The sequence below is a fragment of the Rana temporaria genome, chromosome 5, assembly GCF_905171775.1.
Source record: "Rana temporaria chromosome 5, aRanTem1.1, whole genome shotgun sequence".
Lineage (NCBI taxonomy): Eukaryota > Metazoa > Chordata > Amphibia > Anura > Ranidae > Rana > Rana temporaria.
The window spans coordinates 358,419,468-358,442,831 of NC_053493.1; the positions used below are offsets into that span (position 1 = coordinate 358,419,468).

The window sequence follows — 23,364 nt, forward strand, 5'->3', positions numbered from 1 at the left end:
GTTCCACTGTAAAAAACAGACATGGGTTCTAATTCCTCTCAACGCCATCCATAAAAATTTTTTTTTTGCCATTTCGTTATAATTTAAATATAATACAACGTAATAACAGGTATACTAGCTGTGATTCTACTCTATGTGGACAGACATCAGTGACACTTACGGTTAATGGAATAAATTTGCCAGTCCTTTGCAAAATTTTGATCATCAATTCGAAATTTAAGCGTCAAGCCACCAGGTGGATGGTCATCGTCTTTTCCCTGAAAATCAAATGTCGCAAGTGTGGAAAATGGATAGCAGACAGTGAAATCACCCCAATAGTCCTTGGCCAGGCGGGGAGGATTGTCATTGACATCGTCAATGAAGAGGGTGAAGTACACCCAGGAGCTCATTTCGGGGTTATCTGTAAAACAACATAAGGGGTCAATTTACAACACTTACTTGGTGCTTGGTACATCCATGTAGAAATATCACTTTGGGATTACCTTTGTTTTAAAAATACAAATACTTTATACAGTATTTCAGCTATATGCTGTATGTTAACACTTGTTAAAGTGGTAGTAAAGTCTGTTCTACTACTTGTACCTACAGGCAAGCCTATAGTAAGGCTTACCTGTAGGTACTGTGAATATCTCCTAAACACAGTTTAGGAGATATTCAGAGTGCATGCATCCGGTGACATTACCAGCGCATGCGCTCTGAAGGTCCGGTAAACAGTGCTGGACCTTCAGAGTACGTGCCGTAAATGGTGGTTCCCCCGCGCATATGCAGGAGTGACATCATCACGCCCCCGGCCACTCATGTAGTAGGAGGACACGAACCCGGAAGGGAGCCCAGGGGAAGATGTCAGCCCTCTCAACGGTGATAGTGCGGTGCTGGAGGGCTTCATTGTAAGGTAAGTCTCTCATTAAGTGCTAGTATGCATCGCATACTAGCACATTATGACATTGCCTTGCAGGGGATTTTTTTTTTATCAACTGAGGTTTACTACCGCTTTAAATTTTTTAAACATAATTACATCAGGAAAAGTGACAGGTTCTCTCAATAACAATACCACTGTCTCAGATACACTCCTTTACTATACTCCTCCGTCACTCATCTGTCTGAGCCCTTGGAAATATGGATGTAGAGCCTGAACAGCCAATCACCTGGCCTAATCAGAGTATAGGAATTGACTTGATAGCAGTCTGCTAAAACCCTGTCGGGTGAATCAAAGAAAATCCCGCCAGTGCCAACATTTTTCTTTAAAGTGGCCTTTGCTAGATTCAAAAGCCCTGCCGCCTGTTTTGGTAACATTACCAACACGTGCAGCAGATTCAGGTAGTTCTTAAAGCAGAACTAAGCTCATCGATTGTAGTGATTGTAAACCTCAGACATGAAATATGAATAAAGCATATCCTTCTATAGTGTGTACATGGGAAGGCATCCTAGCGCACTGAGAAGGACCAGTCCATCTGCGACTTTGTTAGGAATTCTGTGATTAACACCTTTCTGCTGGGCACATTCTGGGCGATCTATTGCAGGGTAGACATGTGCATTCGTTTTCGTCCGAATGCATTTTCGTCCGAATTTCAGGGATTTTCGCATTCATTTTAACAAACGATAACAAAAGTGCAGAATCCAAAATCCGAAAGATCAACATAAAAAATGCTTTATTTTCGTTTCGTTGTAACAACAGTTCGATATAGATAGAAGATTTGACATGACGGTGACAATAGCGATCTGTGTCTATCGAACCTGCGGTCGAATGTGCCTAACCTAACTCTATTAGTCCAAGATTTTTCGACAAGAGAAAATATTCGACATTACATAGACATGAAGATTCGACAAAGCAGCTAAAAAACATACGATCGCCACAAACGGACATTTATGGTCAAATGCTCCGCCCATAGTCTATAGACGAATTCTGATGTTGGTTGACTAGTAATATTAATTAATAAATATAATTATTACTAGTCATAAAACCTTAGAATTCTACTATAGGGTCGGAGCATTGAACCGGAAATGTACGATTGCAGCGTCGTACAGTTTAGCTGCTTCGTCGAATCTTCTTAGAACATTGGACTTCAATGACAGATTCAACCTTAATTAATTCGGATTTTCAGACTAATGCATTTAACGAAACAAAACGAATTTCGGGAGTAACTAAATACATTTATTTTTCGGATGAAAACGAAATTCAGAGACAAAATATTTCAGTGTGCACATGTCTATTGCAGGGAAGAAATAGGCTGTCCTGAAACAAGGGCTCAATCTTGGTTGTATTTCACTTGGCATAAAGTACACTGATTAGTTATACATAACAGATGCAGTGTTTCTGCATCCAGTGTGTGTTTGAAAATATTATCAATGAGATGGGTCACTGATTGATCACTGGGTAGCTGGGCACTGACCAGGGGCGGACTGACCATTGGGACTTTCGGGCACTGCCCGAGGGCCCCATGCCACTAGGGGGCCCCATAAGGGTTGCCAGGCTCAATAAAACCAGGGACAGTATGTAAAAATCAGTGTTTTTTTTACATCTGTCCCTGCTATGTCTTAAACCGACATGCTTTTGATGTGAAAATCCTGAGATTTTAGCTGCCCTGCCTCTTCACTGCCTCCTGGCATGGTGGCCATCTGTAAGCCCAGGGGCCCCATAATCTTCTATTGCCTGGGGGCCCAATGGGTTGTCAGTCCACCCCTGGCACTGACTGATCACTGATACCATGTGTATTCTAATTGTGGTTGTCCTTCTCAAAAACCAGAGGACCCTTGTCAATGCTGGCAATTTAAAGAGCTTAAAGCGGAAGTAAACCCATCGATCTAACAGCCGGAAATGCTAACTGCACATTGGATGTGCTCTCAACCAAATTGTCAAACCATCCAATGGCTGGTGTCATAACTGATCACATGTGCAGCACCATGGCAGTTGAAAATTAAACAGAGGCGAAGATGGCAGCTTCCTTGGCTGAAAGCGATAGGAGGGTTTACTTCCACTTTAATAAGCAAGTTATTGTCAAAAAGAAAAGCTCAGGAAGCTGTGCACTGCCGGAGGGACATGTAACAATGGCAAAAAATATTAATAAAAACAATAAATTAAAACAGTATCCTTCCCCACACAGAATTGCCAGCTTTCCCTAACAGCCGCGAGCTTACCCTTTCGTAAAAAGTGGTTAGGTTTCCCATTCTTTTAAATTATCACCTCTTGTAACTTAGCTGACTGTGGCCACAGGCTATGCACTGTGCAACAGATTTCTCTATAATTCTGGTCGCAAATCTATAAAGTTATCAAACAAGAGTTTGGGATTTGCCACAAACCCATGGAAACTCATCTTTAAGAGAAATATATAAAATATACCTTTGTGATGCCCTGAACCATCTCATGGCCCATTATACTGTATATAGCTGTGGTCAAGCAGTGAACATCACCTTTGTTTTCATCCCAAATGCCATCAAGAAGCAAAGGGAAAAAGCATTGGCCATGACTTCTATCAAGCATGAAGTGAAGAAGGTTATCAAAGTCAGACATCACTTGCATGGCTAGGCCTTCTTGAATAATACCTCATATTTTCTATCCTAATGCCGCGTTAAACCGATGAGAATGGTCTGATGGACTGTTTTCATCGGTCAAAACCGATCGTGTGTGGGCACGACCATCGGTTAAAAATCCACGCATGCTCAGAATCAAAGCAGGAACAAAAATTGTTTCTGGACAGCCGCACTCTGAACAAGTTGTAGCCTTTATTAAAAAAAAGAACAGCACTACAAGTCACAGCAACATAAAATAAAACCCGATTTCCGACACGTTTCGCACTGAAACTAGTGCTTAGTCACATGACTAAGCACTAGTTTCAGTGCGAAACGCTTCAGCAGTCAAGTTTTTTTTTATGTTGCTGTGACTTGTAGTGCTGTCCTTTTTTTTTAATAAAGGCTACAACTTGTTCAGAGTGCGGCTGTCCAGAAGCAATTTTTGTTCCTGCTTTGCTAAGTGCATTGCCTGCACCTGAGCTGTCTGCAACGGAGGATATTTATCTGGGTTCCCCCCTTTTCCCATGCTCAGAATCAAGTCGACGCATGCTTGGAAGGATTGAACTTCATTTTTTTCAGCACGTCGTTGTGTTTTACATCACCGCGTTTTGACACGATCGGTTATTTAACCGATGGTGTGTAGGCGCGACGGACCATCAGTCAGCTTCAGCGGTTAACTGATGAAAACGGTCCGTTCTCTTCGGATGGACTGGTCATGTGTACGTGGCATTAAAGTATCCTAATGCCTTGTACACACGATCGGATTTTCCGTCGGGATAAACTCCGACGGATTTTTCCGATGGAATTCCGTTCAAGCTGTCTTACATACACACTTTCACACCCAATTCCGACCGTCAAGAACGCGGTGACGTTCAACACTACGACAAGCCGAGAAAAATGAAGTTCAGTGCTTCTGAGCATGCGTCGACTTGATTCTGAGCATGCATGTTTTCTTCTCCATCGGGGTTCCCTACAGACGAACGGAATTTCCAATATAATTTTTTTTCCATCAGAAAAAAAGAGAACATGTTCTCTTTCTAAATTCCGACGGAAAAAAGTCAGATGGGGCACACACACGGTCGGAATATCCGATGAAAAAATTCTGTCTGACTTTTTCCATCGTGTGTACAAGGCATAAGAGAGCCAGGTCTACGTCTAGTATAACCGGGCTCTTATGTCTCAGAGGGCCCTTGTGTATGTGCACAGTCCGTACAGATAGCATGTCTACCCTTGGGGTCAGTGACTAACTAAGGACTAAAGATACTCAGAGCTTGCACCTTAAAAATAACAATCGGTAGTGGCAGCTTTCTATTTTAATTCTGACAGTACCCCTTTATATATTCATCTTACTTCTTTCTGTAGCGATCACTTTCACCTGGTAGTGGCTTTCTTGTTCACGATCCAGTTCATAATTGGTATAGATATCTCCAGTTTTTTCATCTATTCTGAGCCAATTCCTGGGGTTTTCTACCAGCGAAAACCTGAAAAAGGAGAAGCAATTTTGATAATCAAGGTCTACTGTCCCAATTGAGTGCACATGGAATAGAATGAACAAGCTAGAAAGATCAGAGCCACAGTATTTCCTGTATTCAGAGAAAAAGAGGAATTCTAAAAAGTTAATGTTCTATGCGTCCCTGGCTGCTGAGGAGCAAGACCTATGTTAATAGCTGAACTCATCTTTTTTAAATGGATTGACATAATGACGATTACATAAATACAAGTCAATTTGACCTGCAAGAAACTTACTTAATTTCATCTCCTTCAGGATCTGAGGCTGACACAGTAATTAACTTTGTTCCTATGGGAATATTCTCCTTTTGTTGTGCTTGGTATATTGCATTTGAAAAAACTGGCTTCTCATCCACATTGAGGATGACTACGTGTAAACGTGTGACGGAGCTTTCATTATAATGTACTCCTGTGACCAGAGGCTCAGGGTTCTTGGCTTCTATCACCAGGTCATGCACTTGAAATGATTCATAATCCAGTGGCTGTTGAAAAAGAAAGAAAAATAAAAATATTTGTAAGAACTAAGGCGCTTATATTCATTTATCTTACCTGCTGCCAACATTGCCAAAAAAACGTATTTTTCATCTGGGGGGCTGACCTACTCACTACACTGCTTCTCCTCTGATGTCCAAACAGCAGCTAGGGGGTTGAGGGGTGGGGGGGTTGTGTGGTGGAGAGAGCACACCAACTGCCATTCATAACTTCAAGAGGATCATTACCAGGGGGGCAGGACGTCTCCGTGTACTCACTATATCTGTGCATATTTTGTTATCTCAAATATCAGCGAGTTGCTAAATACTGAGCAGCATTGGTAAGGTTCACAGCCTAATATACCCTTGTATTTCTTTAAAAACCATGTATCTATGCCCTATATTTTGATAGTTGTCCATTTTTCTTGATACTTGTTGCATAAATCATTGTTATATATGCCAATTTGCAATGACATAATGTTTTTATGTTTAACATGAGTACTCATTTCATATCTCTGTTACCCATAGCATAACAGACGCCACAACTAAATCTCCTGAAGAAGCTCTGTTGAGTGAAACATGTAGACAAACTGGTATTGTCTGTTCAAATTGTATACCCAGGGAGCAATTGATGTATGAATTGACTATCAAATTGTCTCATGTTTTTAAATTATTTTTGTAATAAAGTTTTTTCATCTCTATATCAATCTATTAGGCCCCATACACACGATAGAATCCATCCGCTGAAAAATCCCAGCGAATGGGTTTCAGCGGATAGATCCTATGGTGTGTACACGCCAGCGGATCTGTTTCCGCGGATATTTATCCCCTGGGATGGATTCCAGCAGATCAAATATTCGCTGACATGCTAAACAAATCTATCTGCTGGAATCCATCCCAACGGATGGATCCGCTGGTCTGTATAGACTCACCGGATCCATCCGTCCGAAGGGATCCCCCGCATGCGTCGTAATGATTCGACGCATGCGTGGAATTCCTTATATGACAGCGTCGCGCACGTCGCCGCGTCATAATCGCGGCGACGGCGTGACACGTCATCGCCAGAGGATTTCGGCGCGGATTTCAATGAGATGGTGAGTACACTCCATCGCAGAGAAATCCGCTGAAATCCTCGAGAGGATTTATCCGCGGAAACAGTCCGCTGGACCGTATTCGCGGATAAATCCTCTCGTGTGTATGGGGCCTTAGTGATTCCATTGTTTCACATATGACACCTTTAAAGTCCCGAGGCCTGTGACCTCCAGTCCCTTAAATTTTGTCCCTGCAATTCATAACTGTAACAGAGAAAGTGGAGTCGTACACATAGCTGTGCTGTGGGGCAAGGCTGTGTAATTATTATGACTGGATAGGAAGAAATGAAAATATTTTGGCGAATAAAAGAGCTCCCTAAAGCCGCGTACACACAATCAGTCCATCCGATGAGAACGGTTTGATGGACCGTTTTCATCGGTTAACCGATGAAGCTGACTGATGGTCCATCGCGCCTACACACCATTCGTTAAAAAAACGATCGTGTCAGAACGCGGTGACGTAAAACACAACGACGTGCTGAAAAAAACGAAGTTCAATGCTTCCAAGCATGCGTCGACTTGATTCTGAGCATGCGTGGATTTTTAACCGATGGTTGTGCCTACTAACGATCGGTTTTGACCTATCGGTTAGGAATCCATTGGTTAAATTTAAAGCAAGTTGGCTTTTTTTTAACCGATGGTTAAATAACCTATGGGGCCCACACATGATCGGTTTTGACCGATGAAAACGGTCCATCAGACCCTTGTCCTCTGTTTAACCTATCGTGTGTACGAGGCCTAACACGTGTGTCCTCAGTGTATGTAGATGTTTGCCTTGAGCAAACCTATACTGTAATAAAGACTTGCACCTAACTTAACGATCATCAACATTTTGCTGATTGGGTTTAGGGGGCTTTTATTTAAACAAAGCGACTCTTTGAGCTATGGTCCTCCATTTTGGCTGAGATCCTGATCAATGGTGATAAATGCCTTTGAATCTAGTTAAATAATTGTCACTATGGATCAATTTTTCTCTTAAGCCGTGTACACATGATCGGTTTGTCCGATGAAAACAGACCGTTGGTCTTTTTTCCATCGGTGAAAAAAAATAGAACATGTTTTACATTTTTCCTATGGATAAAAAAACGTCAGAAAAATCTGATCGTCTGCGTGGAACTCCATCGGAGAAAAACACACACATGCTCAGAATCAAGTCGACGCATGCTTGGAAGCATTGAACTTCATTTTTCTCAGCATGTCGTAGTGTTTTACGTCACCGCGTTTTGTCACGGTCGGATTTTTGACTGATGGTGTGTAGGCAAGACTGACGAAAGTCAGCTTCATTGGATATCCGACGAAAAAATCCATCCGATTAGATTCCATCAGATATCCAATCGTGTGTACAGGGCTTTATAGTGCAGGATTGTTTTCACATATCACCAAAACGTTACAAATATATTAAAAATTCTACAAAAAAAATTGTGGGTGGAGACATAAAATCCTTCTTTTATGATCACATGCCCTACTTTATGTCCATGGTGTAGTTCTGGATGTGCAATTCCAGATCCACATGATTATGGTGGTTTCATGCTTTTACCATCACATCTAAAATCAGGTTGTGTGGAAGTGGAAATGTGAGTTGTTCAGATTGCTGTACTTAATGTCTACAAGATTGTCTTTTCATTTTTATTGACCCACCTTAGCATATCCATAATAGTTTTACCTTAGCTACTGTGATGTTTCCTCGATTTGTTTCAGGATTTGTCTCAATCTTAAACATATGATTTGGGTCTCCCTGAATGATCTGGTAAATAATGGCAGAGCTTCCAGTTTGTGGTTGGTCAGCATCCCAGGCCTGTATTTCCATCACCAAAGTTGACAAAGGAACGTCCTCTCTCATGGTTATGCTTCCATACTATAAGCACAAAAGAGTATATCCGATGAGATCACATTCAAAATTCAGAGCATATAACTTTTTTTTTCTTTTTACTTCTGCTTATGTCATTATCTCATGGCAAACCTATTTTGGGACAGATTTCAAGCCAATAACTAGAACAACTCTTTGCAAGAACATTATTGATATTTATATAACAAAAGACTGCTTAATGTATAACTAAAGACATTGGGGCAGATCCACAGACAGAGTACGCCGGCGTATCTACTGATACGCCGGCGTACTTTCAAATTTCCCGCGTTGTATCTTTTTTTTTTTAAAGTGTAAATTTTATTGTACATGTTCACAGCATAACACAGCAGCTTAATACAGTACATATTTTCACATCTCATGGAACATAAGGAGTTTCAGCGTCATTATAGTACATCATGTACACAGTATTCGACAAGCATATTCCTCGTACTCTTTTCCTTTTTTCACAACCTGTCCCTGTCAACCTTAACAGGGGATAAACCAAAACTGATACCGACAGAGCCAAAAAAAAAGAAAAAAAGAAGAAAAAAAAAAAAAACACCTCCTTTTATTATTATTCTAGTATTTGCAATAAGGGGGAGGGGAGAAGGGTTATCCCCCCCTGTATCCCCTAGGACCGAGTTCTATCTAATCCGGCCTCCAATCGGTCAGCCAGTTCCCACTGTATGAGTTTTGGCCTACAAATCACATCATACTCTTTAAACTTCTACATCTCCCGAGACCTTCTCAATCCATCCCGCCCACACCTTCTCAAACTTTTTTGGGCAGCCTCTAGCCGCGTATGTCAGCTTGTACATCGGCAGTGCATTATTCACTATTTTCAGCCAACCCTGCAGAGACGGGGGGGATGGTTTTCGCCAGTTCATGGCCAGAGCCTTTAGCGTAACAAAACAGTATTCTTAACAGTATTTTCTTTGATACAGATAATTCCTCCTCCTCCAGGTCACCTAACAGGCACCTAGCCGGGGAGTATATATTAGGTAGTTCCAGGTTAGCCTCCAGAAATGTCAACACGTCCTTCCAGAACCCCTCCACTCGGGGGCACGTCCAGACCATATGAAAAAAATCGGCCTGGCAGCGGGGGCACTCAGGTGAATCCCCTCTACCCATTTTGTGTAGCCGTTTGGGAGTGTAATACACTCTGTGTAAATAGTTAAATTGTGTAATTTTGTCTCTGGCCGAGATCATCGAGGGCACCAACGAGTCAAGGGCTTCAGACCACGACTCGTCAGTGATCGAGGGTATGTCCGCTTGCCACTGCGCCCTAACTCTCTCCATTCTAGGAGAGGAGGACGTCAACAGCATAAAATAGTATCTAGAGATCAACTGGGAATGATCCCCATCTGTAAGCAATTTCTCCATTTTGGAAGGGAAGAGCGCCACCACCCCCCCCCCGTATTGTGCCGTTACGGCATGCCGCAGCTGCAAGTATCGAAAAAAGAAAGTGTTAGGGAGCCCGTACTCCGTCTTCAGGTCTAAAAAAACTCCTAAATACCCCGTTCCTGAACAGTTGATGGGCATATTTGACCCCGTACTTTGCCCAACACGACCCGTCCGGTACCTTGGCTATTTCTTTAAGTCGGGGATTATGCCACAGGGGGGCGTTGGGGGAGGCCTCCAGACTAGTACCCCCTACCCTAGCGTTGCAGGCATGGAATATTTTATATGACATTTTCAGTATATCCCCTCCCTTCGCTGGGTATGGGCCATTTCTATATAGAACATTAATCAGCCCCTCAAACGAGTGGACCATAGCCGCCTGAGTGGCCACCGATGCAATATATAGGTTCGGGAACCCCCACCAGTGCACGTGCGTTAGCTGAGCTGCAAGATAGTAACAATGTAGATTCGGCATGGCCAGTCCTCCCTCCCTTATTGGCAGATAAAGTGTGTCCAGGGATACCCTTGCGGGTTTAAGGCCCCAGAGAAAGGAGGTTAGCATTGTATTTATTTCTGTAAACCATCTTTTAGGGATATAAATTGGGGCATGCCAAAACAGGTACAGAAACCTAGGCAAATAAATCATTTTAACTATATTAATTTTCCCTAGGAGGCCCAACGGTAGTTTAGCCCATGTTCTTAGGCTTTCCTTCAGGCGTAACTTCATAGGGGTCAGATTATTATTCATATAAGCACTGCATGGCAGCTGGACCTCCACTCCCAGATAGCGGAATTTGGACACCACTTTTAGTGGGACATCTGGGGGTAACCTCAGGGTGTCATCAGAGTTGAAGGGGAACACAATAGATTTGTTCCAGTTCACCTTGAAACCTGAAAAGTTCCCGAAGTCTGAGATTAATTTTAGAGCGCTGGTCAGTGATCCCTCTGCTTCCGCCAGATAAAGAAGCATATCGTCCGCGTAAAGGGAAGTCTTTTCCTCCAGCTCATTAACCATACATCCCCTTACATTTACATCTGCTCTTATCTGTGCAGCTAACGGTTCTATCGCCAGGGCGAACAACAGGGGTGACAATGGGCACCCCTGCCGCGTGCCCCTGGCGATCGAGAACGAGTCCGTGATGACGTTGTTAACTCTAAGCCTAGCCCGTGGGTCAGCATATAGAATTTGGACCCACTTCGTGAACCTGGGGCCGAACCCCAACCGCCCAAGGACTGCTATAAGGTAAGACCATTCAATGGAATCAAACGCTTTATGCGTATCCAATGATACCACCACCCTTTTATCCGGTGTGGATCCCTCCGCCTGTAGGATAGTGAAAAGACGGCGCAGGTTAATTGCGGTCGACCTCTCAGGTATGAAACCTGTCTGGTCTTGGTGAATAATGGATGCAATCTTTGGATTTAGACGTTTAGCCAGTAATTTAGCAAGGATTTAGGCGTCCATATACATTTTGAGCAATTGCGGTGCCAGGCTGTCAGCATATGTACTATACCACTCAGCCGGAAATCCATCCATTCCCGGAGTCTTATTCGAGTTCAGGGAATGTATGGCTGATACTACCTCCTCCACCGTAATGGGGAGATCAAGTTCCGACGCCGCCTCCCCAGAGAGTTCCAGGAGGGGTATCGGGGCCAAGAATGCCTGTACCACCTCCCCACCATAGTCCACCTTTGAGGCGTATAAATCTGAATAGAAATCTACAAATGCTTTAGCTATATCCTCTTGTGACGTGCAGATCTGCATCCGGGCATTATATATACGAGGGATAGATGTTGGTGCCTGTTGCGAATGGGCCAGGTAGGCCAGCAACCTGCTGTTTTTATCTCCAAATTCGAAGACACGTTGCGCTTGGTAAAGCAATTTTTTCTGCGTCTTTTCCACAAGCACCAAGTCTAACTGCCGTATACTCTCTCTCCACTTCATATGCGTGTCCGGGGTAGGATTATCTATGTATGCCACTTCGGCCTCTGTAGCCAACTGTTCTGATTCTCTAACTCTCCACTCCCTGTCGGATTGGAACCGTTTAACCTCCCCCTTAATTACTCCTCTAAGTGTGGCCTTGAACGCATCCCATGTAACCCCTACTGGGGCCTCCCCTCTATTTTCCACCCAGAAGTTATTAATGGACGTGGCAGTGGACCGTTCAAAGCACTCTTCCTTGAGCCACAGGGGGCTCAACCTCCATATTGTGTACCCTCGGGGCCTCTCCATATCCAGGGTGAGCATTAGTGGGGAATGGTCCGAAATAGCCCTTGGCAAATACTGTACATCTACCACTCTCGGGAGAAGTGCCTTAGACACAAAGCACATATCTATTCTGGATAGGGTATTAAACGTGGCAGAGAAGCAAGAGTAGGTTTGAGCATCAGGGTGCTTCCATCTCCAGGCCTCCTCCAGGTCGTACTGTGCCACACAGGCTTCTAGAGGGGAACTCCTCATTGCCGCCATTCCAAATCTATCCCTATCCGGGGACATAACTGCGTTTAAGTCCCCCGCTAGGATAATAGGACCTTCCGCCACCTGCATCACTTCCTTCATCACAGCCTCCCAGACCTCCCCCTTAAACGGGGGTGGAATATACACTGCTACGAACGTGTAGGGTTGGTTATTGATAGTCACTACTAGGATCACATATCTCCCAAAAGGGTCCAGTTTAACCGTTTTAGTTACACACAGGAGGGACTTAGCTACGAGGACCGAGACCCCCCTGGCGTAAGAGGAGTATGTTGAATGAAATGCCTTACCAATAAAGGCTCTATGTAGAGCCAGTGTCTTGGAACCTACCAGATGGGATTCCTGCAAAAATATGACCTGCGGTTTATGTCTCATGATATATTTAAATACTAGGGACCGTTTGATTTTTGAGTTGAGTCCCCGCACATTCCAAGACAACAACTTAAGGGACTGCGTCATGGGTCTTACGGGTAAATTGGTGCAGAGAGCTGTATATCTTGGAATGAAGGACTCCCCCTCCCCCCCCCACATACAAGCACACAGTTCCCTGCAGTGCCAACATCAAGCTCAATAGAGTATGATAAGAGATATAACTGAGGCATGTATATACAGTCCACATAATAATTTTAGATCCCGCCAAGAACCTTGTAGAGCCCGGATCCTTATGCAATGGAGGCATGGGGGAAAAAAAAATCAAAAACAAGAAAAACAAAAAGTGGTCGGTTAAAAAAGAGAAAGAAAAAAAAAACAACCAAACTGTTCCAGGTCCACAACCTAGGATTCCTGGATCCATACCCCCCACCCTGCCTGTAGCCCCGAACATCCCACAGGCTTTCCCCCCAAACAACATGTCACAAAAGGTCGTCCCTAAATGGGGGTCAGCTTCCCTCACCAGCCGGTTCGGAAAGTCTAGGGACAAGTACGTGGTTTCTCACAGAGCGTTAATCCGGGCCGTGGTTAGCTTTGGATGTACAGGAGTCTTTCAACAGTACTTGAAACCTGAAGGACCCAGGGGACCAGAGACGGTCAGTCAAAAACTAGCAGTAATGGGGATGTTGCGAGCGTATCTTTGCAAATTATTACAGTCATTAGTCCCTGGGGGGTCCCCCCCAGGTTCTCCAAATATAGTTTCAACTAATCAGCGAGGTACATATCTACCTTAACCGTGTCCCAAGGATTCCAACCAGCGATTTGCTTCCCTAGGGGACAGGAAGAACTGCGTTTGCCCCTTGTGCGCCACTCTAAGCTTGGCCGGGTAAAGCATACTGTACGGCAGGTTGCGTTCTCTCAGGCGTTGCTTCACGCTTTGAAATGCCGCTCGCTGTTTCTGCGTTGCTGCTGAAAAATCCGGGAAAATAGTAATACGGTTGCCATTAAACATTAGCTCAGGCATGTTGCGGGCCTTGCGCAGGATAAGTTCCTTATCTCTAAAATATAGAAATCGAGCCAGCATGGGCCTAGGAAACCTGCCCGGCGGGGGCGCCCTCAGAGGGATCCTATGTGCCCTTTCAATGGCAAATAAGTGAGAAAAGTCCGCTTCTCCAAAGGTCTGCTTAAGCCAGGCTAGCAGGAATTCCTCTGTATTTTTTCCCTCGGACCCCTCCGGGAAGCCAAGGAACCTGAGGTTATTCCTTCTCAGTCTGTCTTCAATGTCCCCCAACTTGGCCTCCTGGGACTTGTGGTCCGCCGCCATATCTCTCACCTGCACCACGAGGGGGTTAACCAGATCCTCCACCGATCCTATGCGCTGCTCAGCATGTGTAACCCTCTGCCTGATCTTCTGCACATCATCTTTTAGTATAGCGAAGTCCACTCTGATAGCATCCACCTGGGAGGACAGGGCGGCATGGCAGCTTTTTATAGTGTCCATTATCTCCATCAGCGTCGGTTGTCCGGGCTGCGCGCCGGAGCCCCCCTCCTCCCCACCTGGGTGAGGAGACGCCGCAGGTGAAGCCAGAGGGTCAGGTAGGCTCGGCCACTCACTATCTTCCTCAGCTCCCCCCCGGGCCGGGGGTACAGATAGGGCCCTGCGATCCGTGCGGGCGCCATTTTGAGACGCCACGTGAGAGAACTTCGTGGGCTTCCCCGCCGGGTTAGGGTCCATGCTGGACCCGTGTTTCACCATCCTCGGGATCCCGGGTCTCTCCCTCGCTGTTTTAGGCAATTTGGCAGGATATTGTCCAAGTCTGGAGCACGTCAGGATGATTCAGGATATTTCCACGGCCGGAGCTCTGAGCAGAAGCGTCTTCACATCCCGGAAGTCGGCCACGCCCCCCCGCGTCGTATCTTTAGTTTGAATCCTCAAACCAAGATACGACGGCATCTGGGTTAGATCCGACAGGTGTACGTCCTTGTATGCTTCGGATCTAAGATGCAATACTTCGGCATCCGCTGGGTGTCGTTCACGTCGTTTTCCGCGTCGGGTATGCAAATTAGCTATTTCCGACGATCCACGAACATACGCGCGGCCGTCGCATTCTCTTACGTCGTCTCTAGTCGGCTTTTTCCGGCGTATAGTTAAAGCTGCTATTTTGCGGCGTATAGTTAGAATTGCCATGTTAAGTATGGCCGTCGTTCCCGCGTCGAAATTTGATTTTTTTTTTTTTTGCGTAAGTCGTCCATGAATCGGGATGGACGTAAATCACATCTAAGTTAAAAAAATTACGTTGTTGTGAAGTCATATAGCGCAATGCATGGCGGGAAATTTAGAAACGGAGCATGCGCAGTTCATTCGGCGCGGGGACGCGTTTCATTTAAATTAATCACGCCCCCTAATCGCCGATTTGAATTCCGCCGCCAAAGATACACTACGCCGCCGTAACTTACGGCGCAAATTCTTTCAGGATTCAATTTAAAGCCAGGTAAGATACGGCGGCGTAGTGTATCTCTGATACGCTGCGCGGGTGCGGATCTCTGTGGATCTGCCCCATTATTTTAATAGCCTAGGTAGGTGTAGGAAAGGGTTGAATCTCCATTTTTTTTTAATTGTCTGTTTTGGGGAGATTTCCCTTCATATCCTGCCCTGGAGAAACTACAGTATGTAAGAGGAAATTCTCTAGACAACAGTCACTATCCTCCTGTCCCAGTGACAGTGGCCAATAAAAGAAATAGAGAGGGTGAATCTTCCCAGAGGGGCCACAAACAGCAATAAAAATCTGGAGGTAAAGATATAGGCGTTCCACATCAATCACCACAAGTTTAAAATGACAAGCCAACAGATTTCATGGGTTCTAATGGTCCCCCTTCCTCAGCACTAAAGCCCCGTACACACGACCGGATCGATCCGGTCGTGTGTAGGCCCGAGCGTCCCGCGGATCGGACAGTTTCCAGCGGATAAAAATTTCTTAGCATGCTAAGAAATCTGTCCACTGGAAACCTGTCCGTCGGACGTATTCGGTCGTCTGTACAGACTCACCGGACACGTCCGTCCGACCGACCACCATCCCTTGCATGTGTCGTACTGATTCGACGCATGCGTGGAAGCTTTGAACTTCCAGGGCCGCCCACGTCGCCGCGTCATCGTCGCGGCGACGGCGCAGCCACGCCCCGCGTATTGTTTACGCGCGGATTTTTGTCTGATGGTGTGTACAACCATCAGACAGAAATCCGGCAGCAGTCGCAGCGGATAGATCCGGTCATCTGTACGGGGCCTAAAGGAACATGAATACCGGTACTTATATACAATATTGTCTCAGTAATAAAAAACCTTAGACTACTAAAATGCAAATTGATGGCAAAATTGTATAAGAGGAAATTGTATTTTGTCCCTTTGAGGTGTTATGATAAAATGTGTTTGGAGAAATCAGGTTTAGTTCAATGTTATAGTATACACTTTATAGATTTTAGAAATATAATTACTTTGCAAGACACATTGCAACTCACTCCTTGAAGGACAGATCCTAATATTTCAGCTTTGACTGGGCATGAGACTATCATTTTGTTTTTTAATGGGACCCGCACTTGACCCCGAACCCCATTGAAGTCAATGGGGACCCAAACTTTTCAGTACTAAAATGTCTCTAAAAAAACGAATGGAAAGGGCTAGAGGGCTGCAAATGGCAGCAAAACGTTGGTAAGAGCATGGCAAGTACTCTGCAAATAAATGTGGATAGGGAAATAACTTAAAATAACAGGAAAAAAAAACAAAAAACACTGCAAAATAATTTTTTTTGCCCTAAATGGGTGTTTTTTGAATAGCAAAATAGAAGAACAGTATCTAAAGTGTTTATCTCACACGTACAGATATGGAGGAAACACTGCAAACACTGAAGGAAACACTGCAAAATATATATTTTTGCCCTAAATGGGTGTTTTTTGAATAGAACAATAGAAGAACACTAGCTAAAGTGTTTATCTCACACCTACAGATATGGAGGAAACACTGCAAACACGGGAAGAAACACTGCAATTTTTTTTTTCCCCTAAATGGATGTTTTTTGAATAGCACAATAGAAGAAAAGTATATAAAGGGTGTATCTCACACGTACAGATATGGTGGAAACACTGCAAATTTTTATTTTTTTTGCCCTACATTGGATGTTTTTTGAATAGCACAATAGAAGAAAAGTATCTAAAGGGTGTATCTCACAGTAACATATGCAGTGATGGTGTAATTTGATTTCTGAAGCAGGACTGACTCCTATATATTTCTCTCCCTACAAGCAAAATCAGGAACCTTTACCTAAAGTATCTAATGCAGAGTATCTCACAGGAACATATGCAGTGCTGGTGTAATTTGATTTCTGAAGCAGGACAGTCTGACTCCTATCTAATTCTCTCCCTCAGAAGAAGAGCAGCAGCAGCAGCAGCCTTTCCCTACCCTATCTAAAGCAGAGTGACGAGCTGTGCTATGTGCCTCTAGCTTATATAGAGGCTGGGTCACATGCTGGGTCACATGCTGCACTGGCCAATCACAGCTATGCCATTAGTAGGCATGGTTGTGATGGCTTCTAGGTCACACGAGTAAAACAAATGGTGATTGGCTGCCCTGCAGTGCGCCATTACATTGCCGAACACCGAACCTGAACCCGAACTTACAGCAAATTGTTCGGGTTCGGGTCCGGGTACCAAAAACCCAAAAGTCCGGTACGAACCCGAACTTTACAATTCGGGTTCGCTCAACCCTACTGATGAAGATATCTTGCCAACAGAGCCCCTGAGGTGTCAATATGGTTCAACTTGCCAACAAATTGACATGGTTTACATGTCTTTTGCTTTGAATGAGTTAGGTATGGGAGCAATCTTAATGGCAGAGCTTTGCTAGTATCATTCCAAGTTCTAATAGAGAGAGACTATCATTTTGTTTTTTAATGGCCCCAGCAAGTGGATGAGACAGGGATTTCTAAAGAAGATATCTTGCCAACAGAGCCCCTGAGGTGTCAATATGGTTCAACTTGCCAACAACTTGACAAGGTTTATATGTCTGTTGCTTTGAATGAGTTAGGTATGGGAGCAATCCTAATTGCACAGCTTTGCTAGTATCATTCCAGGTTCTCAATAGAGATCTTAGTAGCATGGAACGTTGGATAGTATAAGATATTATAGATGTCACATCAAAAGATATTATAGTGCCACATCAAATGTTGGGCAATCACCACCACCAAAACCTTAGACTACTAAAATGCAAATTGATGGCATCATTTTATAAGAGGAAATTGTATTTTGTCCCTTTGAGGTGTTATGATACAATAAACTCTTCCTGGTTTCAGTATTTGAACTGACCCTCCTCTGTTTTCCTGCACTTTAGGGATTTCACCTTAAGTGCCCTATGGTTGGCAGTTCATGGACACAAAGAGACCTCTAGAGTACTTGTGCATCTCAATATGCCTTGATCTAGTGATTAGCTTGGGTTTGGGCTTGGGTTCGGTCTGAACCCAGATATTAACTGGCATTGCTGTGCAAATGAGCTGTGGGTGGGCCATTTCCTGCCCCACAGCTGACGTACATTATGTGGGATGGGGATGCTATTGACATTAGTGACTTAACATGGGCACCTTATTAGGTAAATGTCAAAGACCTGATATGGCCAATAGGTCATATTAGATAAATGATGTCACTAGTATATATATGTGCAGCTGTGGAATGGGGAATTTCCTGCCCACAGTTCACTGGCCGAGAGGTTCTAAACCTTTCCCACGGTATCCCTAACAGAAATATTTTTTGCTTCATGTATATGTAGCACTACCCCCGAAAGAGGTGCTGAGTTGTTTTGGGTCCTGCCGTTACCCCACAGTTCACCGTGTCCCAAACTTAGTGTCTATGATTAGAAAAATGTCAGAACAGATGTGCGCATCAATCACTTAGTCTTTAAAATCCTTTTTCATTAAACAACTTGCTGAAGTAGAGGGATGGAGGGTTAGGGAAAGTTCAGATACCTTGTGCAGATCACTGAGGAACTTGAGATCCCGGAGACAAGTACACTCGCTGTCAACGGATCTTGCTCACCCAGATAGGTCTCTCTCACTGGCCTAGAAGCCGGAATGATGCCCAGACAAAAAGTCTCTGGCACAGACTTTGTGATAATACTAAACTGTTAAACAATCCTCTGCCACAGGATATGGTGATCAGTATATGACAAGTGAAACACAGCTGCACAGTACCAAAGTCCCTTAAGCCATCCGGCAGTACTGTGAGGTAGACTGGTTAGGATGCATCCTCCAATTGAGTCACCAGGCCCTTCTTGAGATACCAGCCATCCGCCTGGTCCTCTACAGGAAATGTCCTCCCCTGGAACTTCCAATTGCTCGGCTTCTTCCCACAGGCAAGACAGCACAGGACCATCTCTGAACCAGTAGGCCCCAGGCAAACTGCTGGGCCTACCTGCAGTAACGAAGCCTCTGGCCAGCAAGTCCCGAGGCAGAAGAGGAGTTGTCACATACCTTAGGCCAGGCGGGCCATGAGGTCAGAGCGCGAGAAAGATGGCGTCTGTCCCTTAAGTATCCTTTCCCAGAATGCACAGCGGTAGGACACTCCCACTGGGCTGTTTCTGGGGAAGGGACACCCAATACACCTTAGCCTGTTATATTTCCAACACTGGCCTGTGATGACAACAACACCTACAGGCGACATTGGGGAACTGCACACAACAGCCAAAGCTGGAACAGAAGCTAATTTAGCCATAACATTAAATCTGAACTATGTACAGTTCAGGTAACCCACTAAATTTACATGAGAGCGCCTGGTCAACAGGAGCAGGGCGCTACATATACTGTATGTGTAAAAGTGTTCTGGAGTTTAATGGTTTCATTTATTTCTGTAACAACTCAACATTTTGGACAAATAGAGAAGGTAAAATCCTCTCCGGAGGGACAAAAAATAAAATAAAAAACTTTTTGCTATCAGCATGCCTTGCACTTGTACTTCGTGAGCTTCTGTAACAGTGGGTGATTGACTTACAGATCATATTGCTTAAACCACAATGGACAGAAGATGGCCAGCACTCCTAATAATAGCATTTACTGAAGATCAATGTGAATCAGATACAAATCTACATTTTAAGGTCCATTTTAGAGAAATGTGTGTAAATATACAAGAATGCTAAGCTTAGAAAAGGCACTTACATTAGACCTTTCAAAAATGGGAATGTGGTCGTTGATGTCAATTACATTAATCACTATCCAACAAATTGTACTAAGAGCTGCAAAAGAAAAAAAAAGAAAAAGATTTAATTTGAACGCTAGCACAAGGTACTGCATGAAAAATGATATACCCAAAATGATTATACACTCCCAAAATGTGTGAAACTCACAGTAATGCCGCGTACACACGGTCGGACATTCCGACAACAAAACCGTGGATTTTTTTGTTCCCGACAGAAGTTGGCTCAAACGTGTCTTGCATACACACGGTCGCACAAATGTTGCTCGGAAATTCCGAACGTCAAGAACGCGGTGACGTACAACACCACGACGAGCCGAGAAAAATGAAGTACAATGATTCCGAGCATGCGTCGAATTGATTCCGAGCATGCATAGGATTTTTGTGCGTCGGAATTGGATACACAGGATCGGAATTTCCGACAAGAACTTTTGTTGTTGGAAAAATGGAGAACCAGCTCTCAAACATTTGTTGTCAGAAATTCCGACAGCAAATGTCCGATGGAGCATACATGCGGTCGGAATATCCAGCCAAAAGCTCACATGAAACATTTGTTGTCGGAAATTCAGATCGTGTGTACGCAGCATTACTGTGCAGCTGATGTTAGTGGTCCTGCTGAAACTGTACAGTGAAATACAAAATATAAACAGCGCTTGCTATTCCAACTTGATCAAAACCTGATAAAGTGACATATAAATGCAGTCTATAATATCAACCAAATATAGGGGGTAATCCACAAAGATCCGGCGTAACTTAATTTTTTCCATTTAAGTTATACTGCCTTAAAATTTCTACCTAAGTGCCTGATCCACAAAGCACTTACCTAGAAATTTTTGGCTGTGTAACTTAAATTCCGCCGGCGCAAGACGTTCCTATTTTCATGGGGGCGATTCCCATTTAAATTAGGCGCTCTCCCACGCCGGCCGTACTGCGCATGCTCGTGACGTAATTTTCCCGACGTGCATAGCGCGAAATTACGTTACGCCAAGCTTTGTGGATTGCGACGGGTCAATAAAGTTGCGTCGGGAAAAAAAAAAGATACGGCGCGCGAAAAAAAAATTCAAAACAAAAAAAAAATCGCGTCGCTGGACAGAAGGGTCTGTTTTTACAAGGTGTAAACAGTTTACACTTTGTAAAAGCAGCCCTAATTTTGCGTTTGCAAACTAAAACTTACGGAGAAAAAACGAAGCTGAAAAGCTTCGTGGATCTCCGTAAGTGCTAATTTGCATACCCGAGGCGGCATTTCGACACGAAATGCCCCCAGCGGCGGATGCGGTACTGCATCCTAAGATCCGGCAGTGTAAGTCCCTTACACATGCCGGATCTTCTCCCTAACTATGGAAAACTGATTCTGTGGATCAGTTCCATAGTTAGAAACAGGGATACGACGACGTAACAGCAGTTACGCCGTCGTATCCCTTTTGTGGATCTGGCCCTATGTAGTGAATATAGAACATCCCTCTAGTTCTAGTGGCTCACTTCCAGTCCGGCGGGTGGAATGCACGCTTGGTTACGAGCAGGGTCCATCTTAGATTACATACAGAATAATTGTATTACAGTGGCGTTATTTGTTTTTAATGTCTTAAACAATTTTTAATAAATACAGATTTTATACTATGAGATGTTTTCTCTCTCCTTTATTACGCCCATCCATTGCCCATTGAACTGAGTGGAGAAGCATTGGGGACCTTTCACAGGAAAGGACCGGATCCAAGCCAGGAGCCTTTGGGAAATCAGGAGAGGTCCCATGGTGACCCACAAAGCGATAATGACTCCTCTCTACTGTACAGTAGAAGGGTGACTGGAGTCTGGTGAGTGCGGTGTGTTAGGCTGCCTTTCTTTACCCCGCGCTGATAAAGTCCCGCCCATAGGGACGTAACGACGTACGAGGGGGAGGGGCCACGTGTGACGTCACCCGCGATCGCCGACCTACTGAGAAATCCATGCTGATATGGATATTTTAACCACTTACCCCCCGGACCATATTGCTGCCCAAAGACCAGAGTACTTTTTGCGATTCGGGACTGCGTCGCTTTAACAGACAATTGCGCGGTCGTGCGACGTGGCTCCCAAACAAAATTGGCGTCCTTTTTTTCCCACAAATAGAGCTTTCTTTTGGTGGTATTTGATCACCTCTGCGGTTTTTATTTTTTGCGCTATAAACAAAAATAGAACGACAATTTTGAAAAAAATGAATATTTTTTACTTTTTGCTGTAATAAATATCCCCCAAAAATATATAAAAAACCATTTTTTTTCCTCAGTTTAGGCCGATACGTATTCTTCTACATATTTTTCGTAAAAAAAAATCGCAATAAGCGTTTATTGATTGGTTTGCGCAAAAGTTATAGCGTTTGCAAAATAGGGGGTATTTTTATGGCATTTTTATTAATATTTTTTTTACTAGTAATGGCGGCGATCAGCGATTTTTTTTTTTGGTATTGCGACATTATGGCGGACACTTCGGACATTTTTGACACATTTTTGGGACCATTGGCATTTTTATAGCGATCAGTGCTATAAAAATGCATTAGATTACTATAAAAATGCCACTGGCAGTGAAGGGGTTAACACTAGGGGGCGGGGAAGGGGTTAAGTATGCCTGGGTGTGTTCTTACTGTGGGGGGGGGGGTGGCCTCACTAGGGGAAACACTGATCCTCGGTTCATACAGTGTATGAACCGAAGAAAAGCATTTCCCCTGCTGACAGGAACGAGAGCTGTGTGTTTACACACACAGCTCCCGTTCCCCGCTCTGTACCGAGCGATCGCGTGTGCCCGGCGGCGATCGCGCCCGCCGGGCACACGCACGGGAGTCGGGGGCGAGCGGGGGGCGCGTGCGCGCGCCTCCGGCGGCACGCGTGCGCCCCTAGTGGCGGCTAAAGGGTAGGACGTCATAATACGTGATCTCGCCTAGGAGAGCCACCTTGTGGACGTATTATGACGGTGCGGCGACGGCAAGTAGTTAATATGCTGTTTCGCTGCACTCGCCTGAGAGTGCTCTTACAGTGAGTGTAATCTTTTGTTTCTTCAATAAATGTGTTTGGCTTTGTGGCTTCAGAGAGCACTAGATTTCCTCTCCTTTGTCTTTTATGCCCTGATTGGCATGGCCTGCTTCTGAGTCTGAATTATATCGTGGTTCAACTGCTGCATTTGATTGCTGTCCTTTGAGAACAGGAGGTTCTCTGATCATGCTTTGTGACCTATTGTAGGTCGAAGTATTAAGGTGAGAGGCCATTCCTGCTATCTGGTGGAGGTTTCTTCTGGATATCACCCTTTGGATTTTGCACCGTTTATTCCGATTTGGATCTTATTTTGCACCTGAGCACTTTATATGGACTTTATTTATTATATATATTTTATATTTCTGTGTGTGATAGTTTACATATTTCTTGTTTTGCGCTGCACTATTATTAATATATGTCTACGTGAGGTGTTTTATTTGAATTTACCTTAGTGCTGGCTTGCATA

General features: G+C 44.3%; 1 protein-coding gene across 1 annotated transcript in view; it reads right to left on the reverse strand.

Moving 5' to 3' along the window:
• The window catches only part of CDH17 (cadherin 17), a 107,056-nt gene that overhangs the window by 13,062 nt on the left and 70,630 nt on the right, over window positions 1-23,364 (reverse strand). The window contains exons 10-14 of the mRNA XM_040354671.1: window positions 19,860-19,936; window positions 8,241-8,432; window positions 5,254-5,498; window positions 4,858-4,988; window positions 161-400 (exon numbers count right to left, since the gene is read on the reverse strand). Of these exons, the coding sequence (XP_040210605.1) occupies window positions 161-400; window positions 4,858-4,988; window positions 5,254-5,498; window positions 8,241-8,432; window positions 19,860-19,936 (885 nt within the window). The remainder of the gene's footprint in view (window positions 1-160; window positions 401-4,857; window positions 4,989-5,253; window positions 5,499-8,240; window positions 8,433-19,859; window positions 19,937-23,364) is intronic.